This window comes from Lonchura striata, chromosome 28, assembly GCF_050655825.1.
Source record: "Lonchura striata isolate lonStrDom1 chromosome 28, ASM5065582v1, whole genome shotgun sequence".
Lineage (NCBI taxonomy): Eukaryota > Metazoa > Chordata > Aves > Passeriformes > Estrildidae > Lonchura > Lonchura striata.
In genome coordinates, this window is record NC_140730.1 from 5,756,249 (window position 1) to 5,776,514 (window position 20,266).

The 20,266-nt window shown below is 45.9% G+C and overlaps 1 protein-coding gene across 10 annotated transcripts in view; it reads right to left on the bottom strand.

Annotated features, from left to right (window-relative positions):
- The window catches only part of DOT1L (DOT1 like histone lysine methyltransferase), an 80,710-nt gene that overhangs the window by 14,770 nt on the left and 45,674 nt on the right, over positions 1–20,266 (bottom strand). For 7 of the 10 annotated variants that reach the window (XM_085562561.1, XM_085562563.1, XM_085562560.1 and 4 more), the window contains 14 exons: positions 19,567–19,673; positions 18,504–18,545; positions 16,746–16,829; positions 14,638–14,872; positions 13,757–13,870; positions 12,510–12,601; positions 9,673–9,774; positions 8,995–9,132; positions 7,965–8,090; positions 6,589–7,070; positions 5,707–5,830; positions 4,789–4,935; positions 3,427–3,553; positions 1,480–2,084 (listed from right to left, as the gene is read on the bottom strand). In XM_085562561.1, coding sequence (XP_085418687.1) covers positions 1,480–2,084; positions 3,427–3,553; positions 4,789–4,935; positions 5,707–5,830; positions 6,589–7,070; positions 7,965–8,090; positions 8,995–9,132; positions 9,673–9,774; positions 12,510–12,601; positions 13,757–13,870; positions 14,638–14,872; positions 16,746–16,829; positions 18,504–18,545; positions 19,567–19,673 — 2,525 coding nt within the window. The remainder of the gene's footprint in view (positions 1–1,479; positions 2,085–3,426; positions 3,554–4,788; positions 4,936–5,706; positions 5,831–6,588; positions 7,071–7,964; positions 8,091–8,994; positions 9,133–9,672; positions 9,775–12,509; positions 12,602–13,756; positions 13,871–14,637; positions 14,873–16,745; positions 16,830–18,503; positions 18,546–19,566; positions 19,674–20,266) is intronic. The other 3 variants (XM_085562566.1, XM_085562568.1, XM_021528257.4) reach the window with 1 other exon arrangement.

Here is a 20,266-nt window from a genome sequence, read left to right on the forward strand (position 1 = left end):
ACAACTCTCTAGCTGGCTTCATTAGCAGGAATGCCATATGCTTCTGGCACTCCTCTGCTGTTTAGTCAATCTTAGCTTAAACTATTTTCAAAATATTGAATCTACAGCCTCAAAAATCAACTTCACTGCAGAAACAAGCTCTTTGTCATGAGGGAAGAGATTATTTTTAATTTTTAATCCTCTGACAGCAAAGAGTTCTTTGAAGACGTTCTGCCCAAACAGAAACTGTTCACCAACTTAGAGAAAACGAGAGGCAGGAGAATTGCTGCAAAGAGCCTTCATGGCAATTCCAGCTCCAGCCTGGGAGCCTGGAGCTTATCCCTTGTGGAATCCTCTAATTCCTTCCTCCCTCAGGGAAATCCCCAGAGCCTTGCCTTGGAGAGACTTACCCTAGTTTACCATGGAGACTTTCCCCTCCTGAGTGGACAGAAAAGACTTCCCCATGGAGTCTTGCACAACACTGATCCATCCCAGTTCCTTCCCCCATATGTTCCAACTTCCCCCGGTTTCTCCTTTCCCTTTTCCTGCTTGGTTGTTGTTTCCTGATGGCCAGCCCCATCTTCTCTGAAAGCCAATGCCCTCTGCCCTGCCCTTGGTACCACCCCTGTGCCCTGCCCTACTTAAACCTTGTGCAGTGCACATGGTTTGTCTTTTGTCCCCGGTTTTCCTTTGGTGTGCTGAAATAAACCTTGCTGGAATTCACCATACGTTATAGATACATATTATAATATTGACTTTTTACAAATATTAAAATGGATTTTATATGCCTGATGTTAAAGTAACTGTGTTATAAATATATAGTCTTTATTTCTGTTATTAATTAAGCTTAGATATAGTAGTGAAATAGCTGATAGAAGTGTGCTTGTGTTAAAGTGCCTGCTTGGATGGGATAACATCCCATGAACACAGGATGAGGACACCTGTACAGATCTGCCAACCATCAGCACTCACTGTCTGAAGACAAGTGAGCACCAAGGCCCAAACTGGAGGTGATAAAGAGAAGGAACCAAAACCCAGCCAAGAAACATGCAAGCTCTAAAAAGGCAAACTCAAGGAGGGGCCATTTAAATAGTTCTTGGAATATGCAAACTAGTTTATGGATATGCATAAGTCTATGAATATGCAACAGGCTGAGGTAAGGAAAAAGGTATTTAAGGGGTATCCCCAAAAATAACAGGGTGCTCTTGGCTGAGTGCCAAGATGCACCTGGCTGTAATAACCTTTGCTCTGTGATCCTTGTCTCCTATTGTCTGCCCCTTATTAAACTTCTTAAATGTTCACATCATACAAAAGGCCCTCCTGCCCCTCTTTGATGAACTTGCCATGGCGAGTGTGGCCTGTGTGGATTTGACTGCCTTGCCTGAACGCTTTCCTGAACAGCTTTTCCACAGGGAAAGGGGAACAGGTAACAGCAAGCACCCTCTAAACCCCAAATGCCAAGAGCTCTCCCGAAGCCCAGCTCGTGCCGTGGGCCCTTACCATGGAGTTGATATTGAGCGGCGACCCCGAGGGCTGCGTAAAGAGCCCGGCCACCGAGGGCAGGGGTTTGCGTTTCGGGGAGACGGCGGCGTTCCCGCTGGCGTTCCCCGTGGAGGATCTCTTCCGCCGGCCCCGCTTCTTCCCGTCCTGCGCGTGGGCCTGGCCGCCCTCCGGCCGGGCGCTGCCGGGCACGGGGCTGTGCTTGCTGGAAGGGGATTGTTTTACATGTCCTGTATTAGGAGAGATTGTAAAGATGATTCTCCTCTTGGCCTCGTTCTCAGGATCTGAAAACGCTGCATCAGACTGCAGGTCCCCCTTTGTTCCTTCGGCAAAGATCTTCTGAGCCTCTGCACTCTGCAGTCCCCCTGCCAGGCTCTGGGCCGGGCCACTTAAGCGGGGGCTCGAGTGCTGCTGAGCAGGGGAGCTCTGCCCAGAGTTCCTCATCATTAGCAAAGGATGTTGTGGAGTGGAACTCCGAGACCCTACAGAGTTAAAGAGACTCCCAGAGTCGTCCAGAGCTGCCTGATCAACACTATGGTTAAGATGGGCTGGGCTGTTTGTAAGATTTCCATTGACTGCCACGGAGCCAGAAGAGTAAGAAAAACCTGTTGAGAGGGAAAGTATAGATCATTGCTGGGGCTGAGCGAGAGAGGTCACTGAGTACAGGGCTGGGAGGGCCAGGAGGGATTCCAGCTCTGCCTGGAGAACAGCCAGTGGCCCTGGGTTGCACAGGAAACACACAGCTGCTTTTCCACGGGGCAGTGAGAACGTGGCTCTCTGGTGCTGAGGTGCCAGCTGGGGGTTAGGGACTTCCACTGCTCTCTTGCCAGTTCAGGAAAATTCACCTGGGATATGGAGGTATCCCACAGAACACGTACTCCTCCCAGTTTTACATGGAATTCAAGTTTAAGCTTTGTTTGAACTATTACCCCTTTTGAAATCAGGGCTCCTCTACTCTTAACTCCTTCCTTTCATCAAGGAAATGGATGGCCAGACTCAGTCCTTCCCTTCCCCAAAAAGAGGACTTTGCCATCCACACAGCCCATCTCCTCCAAATTCAACAAAAGGCTGGGACTTAGGAAGTGACAGAGGACCTTCAAAGATATAATGGCAGAAAAATTCCACAAGGGAGGAATCTTGGGAAGGGAACTCAGCATTTGTCATGGGGTATCATAAATGGGTTTAGGGCTCTAGGATGGCCTGGGCTCTCTAAATGAAAAGGGCAGAAGGGAACAACATGGTAATGGTTTACAACAAGTTTTTTTTAAATACCTTATTTGCTTTATAGAAAACTGCAGCCAAGACCTTTGCTAAACAGATACTGAAACAACCCAAGCCCCTCAGGATGGTAAACACTGAGAACAAAACACTCTTTGGTGAGGGAGCAGCTGTAGAACCTACTTTTCCTGGCCCACAACATTCCCAGAGTAGCTAGAGACCATGATTTCCACGGATGAGTGAGTCAGAAGCAATGTCTGCACCTAAAGGGATCCCCAGCCTCTCCCATTTGAGCTTTTCCTACCCAGGTTGTTGTGCCTTTACAGCTGTTCACAAGGCACCTCCATAACCTACCCCAAAAAATTCATTTTGCTATTTAAAGACCCTGTAAAATAAAACTTCCAGAGCCAGATCACTAGCTCAGCACACAGCTGTGCAATGCTCTGCAGGTTTGCCACACTGTAAACCTGTGGGAATCTCTGGATCCCCACAGAATTTACAGAAGTAATTGTTTAATTACAAGTAAAAGCACACAGTCCAACACTTTATGCCAGATGCACCCAAGCTGCAGGCACATCAAAGCATCATCCATGAGTTTCTGGTCTCACCCAGAGTTATCCAGCACTCCAGAGCCTGCAGAACCTGGCAAGAAGTGCTTGGAAAACTCAGCTGGATGCATTTGGGTGCTGCCCCAAGGGAGGAGCAGCTGTGCACAGGTGAGGCAGTTACCTGAGGTAGCCAAAGCCAGAGGCTTGTTTCCAGCAGCATTGCTTATGCCATTATGAGAACTAGCACCAATCTGCTTTTCAAGTGTCGATGAGTCTCTGCTCTGGTGAACTGGGCTGGGTGTGCTTCTCTGGGGAGAGAAACAGGCATTTCAGGACACAGCATCAGAAATCTCCAGCTTAAACCAAATTCATTAGTACATCTGCCCGGGAAGTGGCTCTGCTTCCTGTAGGCCCTAGATTCAGCTTGTTTTGAGAAAAGCATGGATCAGCACGTCATGGCCCCAAATTATAATTTGGGCGATTAATTATACTGCAGTAGTATCTCACACACAGCAGGCACCATGCAGAGAGAGGCTCCTCATCACAGGATATTCAGACTCAGGACAGCTCTGCCAGGAGCAGGAATGGCTCAGCCCACTGCTGCAGCACGGAGGAGACTGATGGTTGTATCATGTCCCCAGGCCTGTGCTCACAAAGCTCCCCAAAAAGGGAACATGAAGTGCTTCAGGCCATGTTCTCTGGGACATTCTCTGAGGATGTTCTCCTAAACATGGAAAACACCTGAAATGGCAGCCTGAACAAACAGGGAGGTGCCACCCAGGGCTGGCACTGCCCTAAAGACACCCAGAGCTGAGCAGACTCTGGTTCTGCTAAAGCCAGAAGTCTTCAGCTGAAAAATGCAATGGATTTAATATTGTGAACCAACTCCAGCTTTCCCAATCTGGGATTGAAAGACGAGCCATGGATGGATTCTAACTCAGAGCTCTCAGCAAAAGCAGCAAATGCTTCTCAGCTCTCTGCTGCAGCACTTCTGTGACAAACTGGTGTGAGAAACTGGACCAGGCTTTTTTGAACTCCTCCACTCAGAGAGGCAAGGACTCATCATATCTCAAAAAGAGATGGCCCCAGAAGATTTCTGCTACAGAGCAGCCACTCACATGTGAGGTATCACAGCCCCAAGGGGCTGTTCAAGCTCACCCTGCACATGTGTGAGGAGAACAGGCAGCTTTGAGGTGACTGAGACAGAAGAATTCTCTCCCAGGTTCCTGCAGAAAGCAGGGCTAAGAACTAATTGACACATGCAATTATCTGCTTCCTCTGCCACAAACTCTCAGGCTTTTCACCCAGACACACATTCCAGACTAGGCTCTCCCTCCTGGCTGAACCCACCTTCACCCCACAGAGAAAGGAGAGGAAAAATCTGCAGGAAACAAGAGCCATAAGGATGCATCCCCCAGCAGCCTCCCCCGAGGAGCAGACCTCCAGGATTAGCAGCCCATGGAGGATCCTGGAACACAGCACCCCATTCCTGCCCACTGGGATTTTAGTTAGGGATGGAAAGTGTTGACAATCCCTTACTCACCACCTTCTCAACACGGCTAGGTAGGACTACGCTGGCCAGAGGGATACTAACAGGGAGTTTATTGGGCTGCACTGTGCTCAGAGGAATACTGATAGGGAGGCTGGTGATAGTTTCTCCATTACTCACAGAGGTTCTCTCTCTCAAAACCTGGAAAATCAAAAGAGAAAGCAAAGTTCTTACACAGGATATTGAAAAGGTTTTTTAGGTAATAATAACCTGCTTGTTTCTTTGTGTGTGTCATTCCCCCACTCAATTTTTTTTTTTTTTTAAGGAATTTTTTAAGGTAGGACTGTACATCAGACAGGGCAGGCATGGAGCAGCTTGGTTTCCAGCACCAGGCTCCAGAGACAGCAACATCCCACAGCACAGAAATGGGTAAATTAAGGCCACTGTTGGCCCTCAGCATGAGGAAAAGGAAGCCTTAGGCAAGCTCATTTCCCTGTGTTTTGGTTCGAGCTCTGTGAAAAGCACTCAGATGTCAGATTTTGTATCTTGAGGCCCTCTGTAGCAGCCAGATGCATTTCCATGGCAACCTGCTACTGCAGGGCACCTGCTGCTCTGTGAGCCCCAATATGCTCCATGGCTGCACCAATTACATGGACCATATTTTTCACTCTTTATTTTTATAACTATGAAAGAGCCTCCTTTCCCACTTCAAGCAGACACGTGCCAGATCAAACAGCAGTCCCACTGCATTACTGGTGCTCAGAAAGGAGCACATCTTTCTCTCCCTCTGACCAGCTCTGATTTATTGCATCACTGTATTTTGTGTCATTTCCCATGCCAAGCTGGCCACAGAATGCAGCATTCCTGCATTTTCCAGCCTGGCCAACCCTGCATTTTCCAGGCCATTGCTGCTTTTTCCAGTCTGCCCTTTGTTGCCCCAGGGGCAGCACAGAGGAGCAGGAGATCCTTTACCTTCTCTCCTGCACTGGGTAAGGCCGCAGGGGAGGAGGGCCGAGTTTCCTGAGGACTCAGCTTTATGCCATTTGCAATTCCAGGGCTTGGATAGGTAAGGCCATTCTCTTTGACATGTTCAGCTCTGGAAGACAGATATACAATTGTCAGGTTCCAAAAGCCAGTGACAAGGAATTCCTGTACCACACTCAAGGCACTGCCCCACCTTATTTACCCCATCAGCTCTCATTGCACATTTTCATGCAAAAAAAAAAAAAAAAAACCTTTTTAAAATAGATCAACCTCTACTTTGAAAAATATCTTTTCCTAATCTAAGTTACCAGTGCTACTACCACCACCTGTTGCAGTAAGGTAGAAAAATTATAAAGAAAAGCCTGCTCTCCTGGAATCAGTGGCTGGCCCTGTCAAGCCAGCGCTTTGCAAGTTCCCATGTGAAAGCAATCCTGGTGTGAGCATTTCGTTAAGATAACAATCTCTTCCCAGGTAAAAAACAACCAGCACCTGTAAAAACTGTTCTTAGATAGGAAAATGAAAACTATCTCTCACAAACAACTTTCCCTGCACATACACACAGGGGTTTGACTGACCAATCAATACAGGGTAATAATTTGTTAATAACTAATTTGAACTCCTCCTCCACTCAGAGAGGCAAGGACTTGTCACATCTCAAAAAGAGATGGCCCCAGAAGATTTCTGCTACAGAGCAGCCACTCACAAAGAAAGCTACTGACTAACTGGAGTCACACACAGGGTCTGTATAAAAATGTATAAAACTGTATAAAAATGAGTGATGTTAATAAAGAAGGCGCTTTTTCCACCATGAACAAAATGGAGTCCATGTGATTTATTGTGGTATCCAGCCTCCCTCCCCACCCCTCTCACCTCTGTATCTCATTAGCTGTTGCTCTTCCATTGACTCCGTGGTCCTGATTCAGGTGTCTGCGCAGGGCGATTTTAGCAGGAGAGAACCTGGTGTAATCAGGGAGGGACAGGCTGGTCACCTTGTCTGCCTTCTGCCTGCTGCTGTGGTTGGGGGTGCAGGGCACGATGTCTTGGTCCAGGTGGGAGCTGGGGTACTGGGGGGTGTTCTGCTTGGACGAGGGCCGGCTGAAGGCGTGCTGGAGCTCGTAGGGGGTGGCGTGGCCGTTCATGGACAGCTCAGGGCTCATGCCATTGATGTGGGGCATGGGGAACTTGGAGCACTCCAGCTCCAGCTGGAACCTGCCGTGCTCAGCCTCGGGCTCACGGCTCAGGTGGCTTTTGCTGTGCAGCTGCACTGGCAGGGGCTCCTCGGAGGGCGTGTAGGACTTGAGCTGCAGCAGCTCCTGCTGCCGCTGACTCTTCTCGAGTTCCACGATGCTGATCTTTAAATGAAGAGGAAAACAAATATTAAATACTATGCCTAATAGTTCCATCACATTATGGAGTTTTGATTCCAAATTCTTCTAAGTAAAGGTGTCTCTGCTTCTGGGAACAATGCAGAACAAGGGACCCAAAGTTTCAGAGAAAATTTCTGCTCTGAGCTTAAGACCAAAAGGCCCAGGTGAGGGGAGTAGCTGAGAGACCCTGAAAAAGAACATTTCAGATCTTAAAACCAAAAGGAAAATATCTCCAATTTACAGAGAGAGTCTGGAGTACCTAAGTACTGCACAGTCACTCCATGCCAAGGCATCCAGCAAAAGGATGGAATAGCTCTGGAGACAATCTCACAGGGCAAGAAAAGCTCTTCACACAAAGGAGCTCATTTTCTTGTCACTATGAGAAATGTCACTCTGGGGGAAATGATTCCCACCCTATCCCTGGAAGTGTCCAAGGCCAGGTTGTATGGGGCTTGGAGGAACCTGGAATGGTGGAAGGACTCCCTGTCTATGGCAGGGGTAGAATGAGATGAGCTTTAAGATCTCTTCCAAACCAAACCAGTCTGGGACTCTGTGATTCCTGAACTGATCAGAGCACACATAACAATCATCAGCTTGTGATTTTTTAATTATATGTAATGATAAACCATGATTCCTCCTTCCACAGCATCACCAAGGAATCAGATGATGGTATCTACTGCCTTTACAAGTTATCCACATGCTTATTTATTAAAATCCTCTAATAGAAAGTTCAATCTCTGGGGGAATAAAAAAAAAAATAAACAAAAAAGCAGCATCTGGCTCATCCTTACCCATCATATTTAGTGTAACACCCATAACTGGCCCATTGCCCAAGGGTACCCCAAACTGGTGACTAGGCATTTGTTTTTTGATCTCTACCTGCAGTTCCAAACAGTGCTTTTGCTTCTCAGAAATCTGATTCTTCAAGGCCTGCTTCTCTTTCAGCAAGTTCTCCAGTGACAGCGTTGACCAATCCAGCTTCAGCTCTTCACACCGAGCCTTCAGCTGCAGGGACACACAGGGACAGGGACAAAGAGGTCAGAACACAGCTCTCACCTCTGCACACCACCTGGGCTCCCAGCTGAAAGCAGGAACTTTGCACTGAATGTGCAAGAACCTCTTAGCTCACTGAAAAGGCCTGCCAGCTTCATGCTAGGGAGTGTGGCAGGAGGTGGCCTGGCTCTTTCTAAAATAGTGTTATCACCCATCCTCACTGCTTCCACATCCAGATATTCCCCTCACCTACCTTCTGAGGAGGCTCATCCTGAAGAAAAGGGGGATCAGGGGGGACCTTGTGGCTCTGCACAGCTCCTGACAGGAGGGGACAGCCGGGGGGTCGGGCTCTGCTCCCAGGGAACAGGGACAGGAGGAGAGGAAACAGCCTCAGGCTGGGCCAGGGGAACTTTAGATGGATAAAATTTCCTCACTGAAAGGGTGGTCAGGCACTGGCACAGAGCAGTGGTGGAGTCCCCACCCTGGCATTGTTCAAACAACAAAGTGGCTGTGACACTTGAGGACTTTCAGTGACCATGGTGGTGGTGCTGCTTGATGATTGGACTCAAAGATCTTGCAGGTCTTTTCCCATATTAGAGTTCCATGAATCTCTAAGTTTGAGTAACCAAGATAAGCACCACAGAGCAAGGCCTGCACAAACTCCCTGCCCAGCCAGATCCTGACCCGGTGACATCCAGAGCTGTCTGGGGACACAGCTGAAGCCAGAGCCGACTGCCACCTCAGGACTTGCTATGGGGTCAGTCAAAGGTTAAAAAGGACTCCTGCAGGTTTTCCCCCATCCTCCCTCTGTTTCAAAGGACCCTAAGCACTTGGGTGATGTTTCGGCCCCCAGCTTGTGCCCTGTCCTCAGCCCAAGGGCAGCATCCCCTGTTCCCAGCCCAGGGGCTGGACCCACCAGCTGCAAGCTCTGGTTCCTGAGTTCACTGTTGTCCTTCTCCAGCTGTTTTGTCTGTTCTTTCAGCTGCTGGTTGTGAGCAGAGATTTCCTTCTGAGCCTGGATCAGGTCGTTATATGTCAGAGCTTTAACTCCCAGCTAAAAGGTGAAGGGTGAGAACAGTCAATGAGGTCCTGACACCCTCATTCCTGGTGATTTGTCCCATTCCCAAGTGACACTGAGGAGATCTGCAGAACTCTGCAGCTCTCAGGACCTCCCCCAGCATTCTCCAAGGCACTTAGTGGCTGCTGGGGGATAACAAGGAAGGATGTAAGGACCTTGGAGCTGCTGTTCCATCCCTTCACCTGTAAAATTGGCATTTAGGCTTTGCCAGCCAACATAAGTCCCTGAGGAGAGCACCCACATTTTCCTCCTGTGCTCCTGAGCTAGGTTGGCAGCACAGAGTTTGTTTGAGCAGCCGAGGATGAGTCCTTCACCAAACCCCACATGGCTGTGATTTGTCCCCTTCCTTGGGCACCAGGCACACAACAAACACAAAACATCACCAAAGAGTGACACAGATTGGGCCTTTCTGAGCCTGATCTGCTGCACAGCAGAAGCTGAAGACCTGAGACTGCTCTGCATCAGAAATGTTGGCATGCAGCTGACTCAGAAACATCCCCCCCAGCACAGAGGTACCTCATCGAGCTTCTGCTGGAACAGGCGCTTGATTTCCTCTTTCTGGGCCTGGCAGTGGGTGAACAACTGCTGGGCTGTTCCCAGCAGCTGAGCATTCTTCTCCTGCAAGAGAGAAAAACCACACTTTTAGCACCAACTGCAGCATGGGTCATCTCAAAGAGATTTGTGGAGCACTTTAGGAGTGAACCTGGATGCAGGAGAATTCATCCAGCCCTGCCCCAGACTCCTGAGAGCCTGGATTTGTTGGGGTGTGATACTGGTGGAGTTAAGTCAGCTGAGAAGAGCTTTTAAGTAGGTTTTTCCTCCTGTATGGTAAAATACAATCAAGATACTCTTAGAAACTCATTTTTATCCTCCTAGTGCATCGTGAAGCAGCAGCAATAATCACATCTCACAGAGCAAGAAATAGAACTGGAAAAGATTATCTGCTTGAAATCTGCTCCCAAACAGGGAACTGGCTCGAAATCCCCAGAGCCCCAGTTCAGACTTTCCCTGTGTAATACTCAAGGAAGAGATGCAGGAAATGAAAATACACTGAGAGGGGGAGGCAGGAACAAAGTCCTAAATAAGCCAAACCAGTTTTCCACTTGTGCCACCATTATTCCAGCAGGTCAGCTGAGCCTCTCACAGCACATTGCCTGCCCAGAACATTCCTTAACCAAGCCCCTGCTCCCTCAGTCCATGGCCATGCACACCAAAGGGCAGGGTAGGATTGGCTGAATTTCATTTACCCAGCCCCAAATGCAGGATTAGTGCAGCAAGCACAAGGGAGCTTTAGGATTATCCTGTTCTCCACCTTGTGCTGCTGAGGCCAAGCAGGGACTGAGCCAGTGCTCCAGGAGAACTGGGGAACAAGGGCAAACAGCACCATGATCCTTTCCAACCTTAATAATTCCATGACTGATCTTCCAAGCAGGGAAGCAGCAGTGCTGGAAATTCCCCATCTGCAGGAACACACAGACCTGGCTTGGGAAAACAGTCCCTGCAATGCTAAAGGGGCTGCTCTGGGGGATGCTGGAAAATCATTTCTGTTTTCAACAGAAGGCATTTCATTCAGCCTTCCCAGGCACTGCAGGGGCTGACAGCTCCATCTAAGGGCACTCTGGGAAGCAGCAGCTGATTTCAAAATCATTACTACAGAGAGATTTTTATTGTACTTGAAAACCTTCCTGTAAGAGGGAGTTACTGAACAGACCATACCCAGCCCCTCACCCAGCCAAGTTCTGCCTCTGTGAGGTTTAATTTGCCATGTAACACTCCATAAAAAAATATTTTCATACTGAACTCCTCATTTTAACGTTTAAAAGTGTGGAGCAGCTGTTGGACACCATCACCAAGTGATGACTTTTCCACACTCCTGATTCATTCTCTGTGCAGGGTACAACCCTTGCACACCATCATTTCATTTGTGCAGGAGACAAGTTCACTTCATGTTAACTTTCCTGACAAGTGCAGAACAAGCAGAAAAATCTGCTGCTTAAGGAAAAAGATGAAAGTTCCAAGTGCTGATTGACTGTGAAAGCAAATGGAAATAAGCACATTAAAAGAGGTTTCCATGAACACCAGACCAGCATCGACTACTTCTCAGTAAGGAATAGGGTGGCAAAAGTTAATCTCTCTCCTCTGTAGAGTTCCCAATGTGGAAAACATGATAAAAAAGCCCTGTGGCTTTTTTCTGACACTCTCACAAAGACTACAGAGTGAAGGAAAGTTTTCACAGGGAATGCCAAAAGATGGACCTGGACAGAATTCTAGACTGCTTTGGGTTGGAAGGACATTAAGGTCCATCCAGTGCCAGCCCTGACACGGCAGGGACACATTCCACTGTCCCAGGCTGCTCCCAGCCCTGTCCAGCCTGGCCTTGGGCACTGCCAGGGATCCAGGGTGGGCACCCTGTGCCAGGGCCTGCCCACCCTGCCAGGGAACAATTCCTGCCCAATCTCCCATCCAGCCCTGCCCTCTGGCACTGGGAGCCATTCTCTGTGTCCTGTCCCTCCAGGCCTTGTCCCCAGTCCCTCTCCAGCTCTCCTGGAGCCCCTTTAGGCACTGGAAGGTTTTAAGTGGAAGCTCAAGTTTAATTCTGAGCATTATGGTGAAAGCTCCTCCACAGAAGTAGCAGGACAGACTCATCAAGGCTACCTGATACAGCAATGAAATCATTCATAACTGAGACAAAGCAGGACAAGGAGCGTTCAGGCAGGAGATCTCCTCCCTCTGCTGGTGGCTCCATGGCAGAGAAACATCCCAGTGCACAGCTCCAGGACTCTCCTTGCCTTTCCACATTTCCCAGTCCATGATTTGGGACATTTACACTTGCTCATCAGTGCAATCCAATTCTGATAGCAATAGCAAGGATGCTGTGCTAACTCCCCACAACCAGCGATGACATTTTGTGTTTCTTAATCCAAGTTCTATGAACTATGGCACATAGAATCCTGGAGTTGGTTTGGCCTGGGAGGGACTCATCCCTGGAAGTGTCCAAGGCCAGCTTGGACAGGGCTTGGAGCAGCCTGGGATTGAGGAAGGTGTCTCTGCCATGGCAGGGGTGGCACTGGGTGGGCTGTGAGGTCTCTTCCAAGCCAAACCATCGTGGTACTCTGATTCCAACTCAGCATTGCCAGGTGGGGGCACGCAGGGAACAGGGGAGTTGCAGCTCTCTCATTGTGCAATTTAAACACAGAAAAAGTTACTTTATCAACAAAATCACCTGGCAGTTGTTCAGCCTAAGCAGGACTGATGTAAATGCACACAATTCCCATCTCCAGCACTCCTCCCCACATCCAAGGAACCTCAGAGTCTGGTAATTTTGTTTAGAAATGTTAAAAAGTGAGACTCACCTTTTCCTGCTCCAGTAACTGTTGCAGACTTGCTTTGTATTGAGGAGTTTTCATGTATGCCATGAACTGCATGTATTGGATCTTAAATGAGTCTGCAAAATAAATCAGATGAGGAATTTCAGTAGGGGTAAATGCCATGGCCCTGCTCACCCCTATTTCCTCCTTGGCCACCTCTCCTCACTTGTCTCTCCCTTGCTTTTGATTTGGACTCTTAAGTCAGACTAAGCCATTCAGGATGGATTTAGGAACATGCTGAAAATGCCTCTCCTGGCACAAAAGGAACTCTTAGATTCATCAAGTCCAATGAAAGCCATGACCTCATCCACCCTGTCTTAAAACATTCCTCAAAATCACTGCTTTGCCACAAAATATCCCTCAAAATCACTCTTTTACCAAAAGATATCACTCTTTTGCCACAAAATATTCCACAAAATATCCCTCAAAAAAAAAAAAAAAATCACTCTTTTGCCACAAAATATCCCTCAAAAATCAGTTTTTTGCCACAAAATATCCCTGAAAAATCTCTCCTTTGCCACAAAACATCCCTCAAAAACACTCTTTTGCCACAAAATAACCCTCAAAATTCACTCATTTGCCACAAAATATCCTTCAAAATCCCTCTTTTACCAAAAAAAATCCCTCTAAATCCCTCTTTTGCCATAAAATATCCCTCTATATCAGTCTTTTTCTCTCTCTTCCACAAGGAATCAGCCACAACTGGCAAAGCAGCAGGAGAGCACAAGGTAAGGACATCTCTGATACACACAGGACCACTCTGCCAGATTCCCAGAGCATCCTGGCCAGGCTCATGCCCAATGCCAAAAGCCAGAAACAGCTGGGAGGTGACAGGCAGCAGAAGATAAAACAAAAAAAGCCTCCAGGTTTTCCCTTCAGTCACCTCTTGCATTTTCCAACCACCCCTTTGTGACCTCAGCCTCTCAGACAGGACCTCATTTCTTGGCTGAGCTCAGCAGAGGAAATGGAGTGGTGTTCCCCAGGATGAAGAGAATGGTTTCATTTCAAATAAAGCTATTTCTGACTACTCCTGCTCAATCCAGGCTCGCTGCCTGTTGTGCCAAAGGAGAGCTGAACCAACATAAGAAAACAGAGTGAAACACCAATGTCAGCTGGAAAAGGGGACCTTGTGGTGCTGCCAAAGGATGTGGGGCAGGCCGGGGAAGGTGGGGAGGAGATAATCCCCCTCCTGCCCCATGCAAGAGCCCAAAGGTGAGGTGGGCAGGCCTTACCTAGCAGCTTCTGTAGTGCAGGGGGGGTGGGTGTCACCAGGAGCTGGTTGGACGAATGCCGTTGCACTTTAGGAGGTAGTTGGTAATATGGGCTATGAGGTGACTTGTAGGCATCTGGAGAGACACAAACACAACCTCGGGTCAGCACTCAGTGTTTGGGACAAGGAGCTTTACCACTGAAAACATGGCAGAGAATCCTGGAGTTGGTTTGGGCTGGGAGGGACTCATCCTTGGAAGTGTCCAAGGACACTTGGACACGGCTTGGACAGGGCTTGGAGCAGTCTGGGATTGAGGAAGGTGTTCCTGCCATGGCACTGGATGGGCTGTGAGGTCTCTTCCAAGCCAAACCATCATGGCATTCTGTGATTCTAAGTCAGCATTGCCAGGTGGGGCACACAGGGCGATTTGTAAGGAGATCCAGCAGCTTAATCCATCAACACACAGCTCAAAACACGTCCACACACTGCTCCACACTCTTTGGAAAGGTATCTGTGATCCATCCCAAGGACAGCAGCTCAGAGAAGGCAACAGCCCCAGCTCCTGGCTCAGTACCCACAGACAGATCCCACCCCCAGCCCCATCAATACATTAATCACCATCAATCACCATTAATCCACCCAAAAACCATCAACACAAGCATACCACCACCATTAACACATTAATCACCATCAACACATGAATCCCAGCCACATCCCCATGAGCACATCCGTCACCATCACCACCTCAAGGGCAGCTTTGCTCTTGATTCTATGATTCTAACTCAGCGTTGCCAGGTGGGAAGCCATGCCACAAAACCCAACTCAACCTGGCAACAAAGGAAAAGCCAGCACGAGCAGAGCTTCAGAGACTTATCCAGGCTCTTCCAGCTCCCCTGCACTCACCCTGAGGAGAGGATGAAGATGTCTGGGAGACAGTCTGAGCATGCAGAAGTTCTAGTGCAGTTTGGTTCTTCTTGGTCTTGCGCTCAGTACTCGCCGTGTTCATTTTCTTGGGGCGCCCTCGTTTCCTCCCTGCCATTTTCCTGCCTTTCTTGCTCAGCTTCTTCTTCCGGGCCTTGGAGGGAGATGGCTTTTTAACAGAATTTGCTGCAGCTTTTTCTTCTTCAGCACCAGAATCCTGAGAGATTTTGAAAAGCTTTGGTCATTTCTACCTCCATATGCAGCATTCTTTCTCAGCACTCATTAATAATGGTTGCTGAGAAATTTATTTTTTATTAATGAAATATATTTTTATTTGTGAAATATTTTTATTAATTAAATATATTTCTTATATTATATATATATATCATATCAGAAATTGTGTTTCATTGTTATTAATGAAATATATTTTATATTATTTATAATCAGAAATAACAGTGTTTCATTGTTATTAATGAAATATATTTATGATATTATATATATGATATATCATATCAGAAATAATGGTGTTTCATTTTTATAAATGAAATATATTTCTGATATATATAATATCAAAAATATTAGTGTTTCATTATTAATAAAATACATTTATGATATTACATATATATGATATATCAGAAATAATGGTGTTTCATTGTTATTAATGACATATATTTCTGATATGGTCTATATATAATGATATATATATATATATATATATATGATATATAATATCAGAAATAATGTTTATGAAAGGAAAATGATGCATTGTAGTTCAATAACTTGCCAGGGAAGTGGACTTGCTTGGGATAAGAGTTGTTCCCAAGGGGTTGGGCTCATTCTCTTCTGGACTTAATCATTGTGGCAAATGGATTTATAGAAAATTTTTAAAGTTTGACAGAAGGCTCACATAGTATGTATCTGTATGTAAACTTTGAAATAAGAAATGCTGACTCAGAAATGCCATGGAATAGGACTGACATTATTGAGAGAGAAATAGAATCAGAAGCAGGTTTTTAAAGGTAGCCTTTCAAAAAAGAATAGATACTTTGGAGAAATAAAACTATGAAGGATGCATTGTAGTAGGAGCCATGAGGGGTAATTTTAGATGATTTGTGTTAAGGCATTTACAGCATGGTGCAGCTGAAACTGATAAGCCAAACAATGCTTATAATGCATTGTAATTAGGAAATAATTGGCTTCTGATTGTGACGGTGTGAATTATAATATCTGTATTGTCTCACTCTTCTCATGAGACTGAAAATGAAATAAAAGTTTTTAAAGCACCTCTCAGTTGCCCCATCTTTAAGTCAGAAAAAAGTCTAGTCCAACAATTCATTAAAGAAAAGAAAATGCTGAGGGAGGGGAACTTCAGGTAGGATTAGATGGGAGATTGGGCAGGAATTGTTCCTGGCAGGGTGGGCAGGCCCTGGCACAGGGTGCTCCCCCTGGATCCCTGGCAGTGCCCAAGGCCAGGCTGGACAGGGCTGGGAGCAGCCTGGGACAGTGGAAGGTGTCCCTGCCGTGGCAGGGGTGGCACTGGATGGGCTTTGAGGTTCTTCCCAGCCAAACTGTTGAGTGATTCTGTTAAATCTGTACCTGCTGTCTAACAAAAGCTGATTATTCATCCTTCCCTGACTACATTCTTCAACTGAATTTCACTCAAAACTCAGAGTACCATCAATACTTTATATTTTTGGGCATGAACAGGCAGAGCATTTCTCACAGCATTACCCAAGAAAGGAAATGAGTCTTTGCAGAAGAGACTCAGCACACTGTGATCTCCATTCAGTGGGCTGTGACTCAGGGACAGCTCTGCAAACTCCTGCTGGATGCAAGCGAGGGTGGACAACCAACTATTCATCTTGCAACACCTTTTTTTCCTTTTCCAAAATTAGTGGTGCAACTCCCAAGTGAAGCTTTTATTAACTCACTCCAGCATATTTTTGGGCACAGCAACAGCTGCACATTTTTTGTGCTCAGAGTAAAACCCAGCAGCCTTCCCACAGAGCCAGGCTTGTCCTGACTCAGAGCACGAGCTCGTGCTCAGCCACAGGAAGCACACTCAGCAGCCAGAAATGCAGGAGGGTCACCTTGTTTTCCTGGACCTTCGTTGGAGTCGTTGTGTTACTTTTGTTTTCTCGTTGTTGACGACGTCTAGCTGCCTCTTGTTCCTCCTGGGGAGAAGGGATGGGACATTTCACCATTTGCTCATGTGTTTGTCACTTTTTAATACACATCACCTTCTTTCCCAGCTTCATTTTCCACAAGAAAAGGGAACAAACTTCCCCTTGGCTCAGGTGAGAACAAATCCTTTTCCACCTCCAGAGATTATATCTCAACCTCTTCCCATATTCTCCCCTCCCAGCCCCATCCTGCTGTATCAGGTTTAATTTTGATTTATTATTTATTAGTATTATTATTACTATTTTACTATTATTGTTATTATTTCATACATTGCTTAATTATTTAATATATAAATAATTTATTATTTTATTATTAGTATTATTATTACTATTTTACTATTATTCTTATTTTTTAATACATTGCTTAATTATTAAATATATAAATATGTAAATATACAGTGAGTATATATAAAAATAGTGTGTATAAATAATAATTACTATATAAATAATAATTCTATTAATAGAACTATTGTATAATAAATGATAATAGTAATCTATGATTACTATTAACATTTATTATACAATAGTAATAATAGTAGTTGTAGTAGTAGTATTATTAGTAGTAATAATATTAACTGTAATAGTAGTAGTAATAATAATAATAATAATAATAATAATAATAATAATAATAATAATTCAATAGCTGCCCCACATCCCCAACATTTCATGGTAACACTTCAAAAATCTTCCACGACTGGAAATGGCAAAGCCATTAATCATCATCTCATTCAGCTTCAGCCAAGTTTATTGAGGTGACTAATAGAAAAATAACACAGCAACTTTTCAGGCTGATTTTCTCCCAGGCTGACAGGAAATTCCCCTGTTCAGAGAAAATTTCACTTATTTCAGACAGGAAATTTCCAAGAGCTCAGTCAAAGCCTTTCCTGCACCTTCCAGGTGAGATTTAATCTGCATAAGATTTCTGGCAATTCCAACACTCCTTTGATTTAAGCACATTATCAGTGGCAGGTCTAAGTGTGAAAAGCAGGCACCATCAGAAGTACCCTGATTTTTTTTTTCCTCTAAGAAGTCTTTTTTGTCCCAAATTTGAGTGGAGCAATCTGAAATAATTCCCTTTCAGGGCCCCCATGAGCCTGTTCTTACAGAGCCAGTCAGCCTGAGGATGAACATTCACCTGAAATTTTAAATTAAGTGGCCTCACTTAATTCTCTTCCTGGGAATCCATTGATTATTTCAGGTTAACACAGCCCTGCACAGTCCCAAAAACTCTCTGGCATTTTAATTCCACGTGCAACAGCCCAGACTGCAGCAAATGACAACTCACTCTGTGCCTCCAATGGCACATCCCAAAAGGAACATTTCAGAGCATTGCTCAGCTTCATTTCAGGAGCTGAGCACTGGGACAGATTCAAACCATCATTCCCTTCTTTAATTCCAGTTCTTTAATGAAGAAATAGCTCATTACAGGCCTCCAGTGCAAGGTAAAAGCACCTTGGGGCTGCCCCATTAATTCTCTATTAGAAATCCCTTGGACATGATTGAATTAGTGCTTGATGGCATCTGAGACTTCCCTTCAATTAGCTCCATGTTCTTTGCCTACCAAGAAAATCTGATTTCCAATCAATTCTGTCCACCTGTGATTAAATTCCTCACAGTGGCTGCTCCCTTACTTTGAGTTTTCTACAGAATATGACTGAAACTTACCCTGAGTTTTGGATTTTTGAGACTAGAAAAATAGTTTTCAAGCTGAAAATAGAAAGAGAAGAGAGTCATCCTCAAAGCCATGGCAGATGAACACAGAAGAATAAAATATTAGCTTAAAACAAGTGCAGAACTGCAGAAATTCTGACTGCTTTGCTTCTGATAAGCTACATCAAGAAGCCATTTACATTCATTCTTTTCAGGCACCCAGCCTGTTGTGCAACAGGGCATAATCCAACCTCTACAAGGTTTTATCATCCCCACCACTGCCTGGCCTTGTTTTAAAGCTTTGTGTCACATATCTCCCCTCAGCAGAGGCTGATTTTCAATGAAGTTTTCACTGAAGCTGCTGCACCCTCGTATTTCACCATTTATCTGCACTCTGGCACATTCCTGAACAAAAGCTTTATTAGACTACAGCAGAGTAAGGAAAACAGCATTACTATCCCACTGCAAAAACCTTGGGGCGGGAGAAATTATTTGTCTACAAAATTTTTCATTTCCAAAGGGTTTGTTGGGTTTTATGAGGGGCTTGGGTGTTTTTTTTCGTGGGGAGTTTGTGGTTTTTTTGGTGGGGGAGGGGGCTGTTGCATGGGTTGTTTATTGCTGTTGGTTGGTTTTGGGGTTTTTTGGGTTTAGTTTTCTTTAATTAAAAAAAAAAGCAGTGAATGCATCATCATTGTGATGGAGCTTGGGCTGCTTCTAGCTGAGACTTTTACTAAAGTTGAGATTTACTGGTTGAAAATGACTGAATGATATGGTCTGTGCACCACAGAGGAATCAAAGCCCCACTGAGTCTTTCCCTGTGAGGAAATGACAGCAGGAGAGCCTGAATCTGAGCAGCTGCAGAAGGAATTTTATCAGGGAATCTCTGCAGCTTCAGTAAATCAGCACTGCCCTTAACCCCAGGGTGTGTGCAACCCTGGAGCAGCCACTTTGCACACTCAGGTGTGTAAATGCACAAAGGGACAGGAACACAAGCCCCAGGCAGAAGGATGTGGAGCTGGAAAATGCTGCCCTGGAGCAGGGCACAGGCTCCTGGCCCCATGGCAGCCCTGGTACTCACTATGGTTCTGTCAATGGTGTGCAGGTAGTAGGAGACTGGTTTCCCCGTCCAGGACACAGAGCCCTTCAGTGGTGACAGCTCCACAACCCTCATGATAGTGCCAATATCTGTGGGAGGAGAGGCAGGGGAGGGGAAAGCTCAGCTGAGACCAGCCAGGCACCAACACAGAGAAATCTGGTTTGCAGATCCTGCAGGAAAACACTGCTGGGAGTTTAAAGGGAATTTTTTACTCTCTTGCTACGTGCACCTCACAAGAAACCAACATGTGGGATATGTACCTTTCAGCCAGCCACCCCAGAGTGAGTCAGTTCTGGCCAGCAGAACTGTGTCCCAGGCAACTCTGCCAAGGAACAACACATGTGTGTGACAGGAATGAATTAAACAGTCCCAGAAGGTCACCAGCCCAGCCCCTCTCAGCTGCAGCTGCCCCATATTTGGGCTGGGCATAAACATGTTTTGGGTTTGCTTTCTTGTCTATATTTATTTTGTTCTCCAGAATTAATAGCTAGGGGATGTGCCTTAAACATTCCCACAACCACTGAGCGAGTGGCTGGGCTGCAGGAGAAATTATGGCTCGTTTCTAATTAAACAAAAATGACCCAGAAGAGGCCAAAAGCAAGCTTTGGGATTCAGCAACCTCAACCACTATTTTAACCGCGTTTTAATACTTGTTTTCATTTGTCCCAATTCTTTCCACATT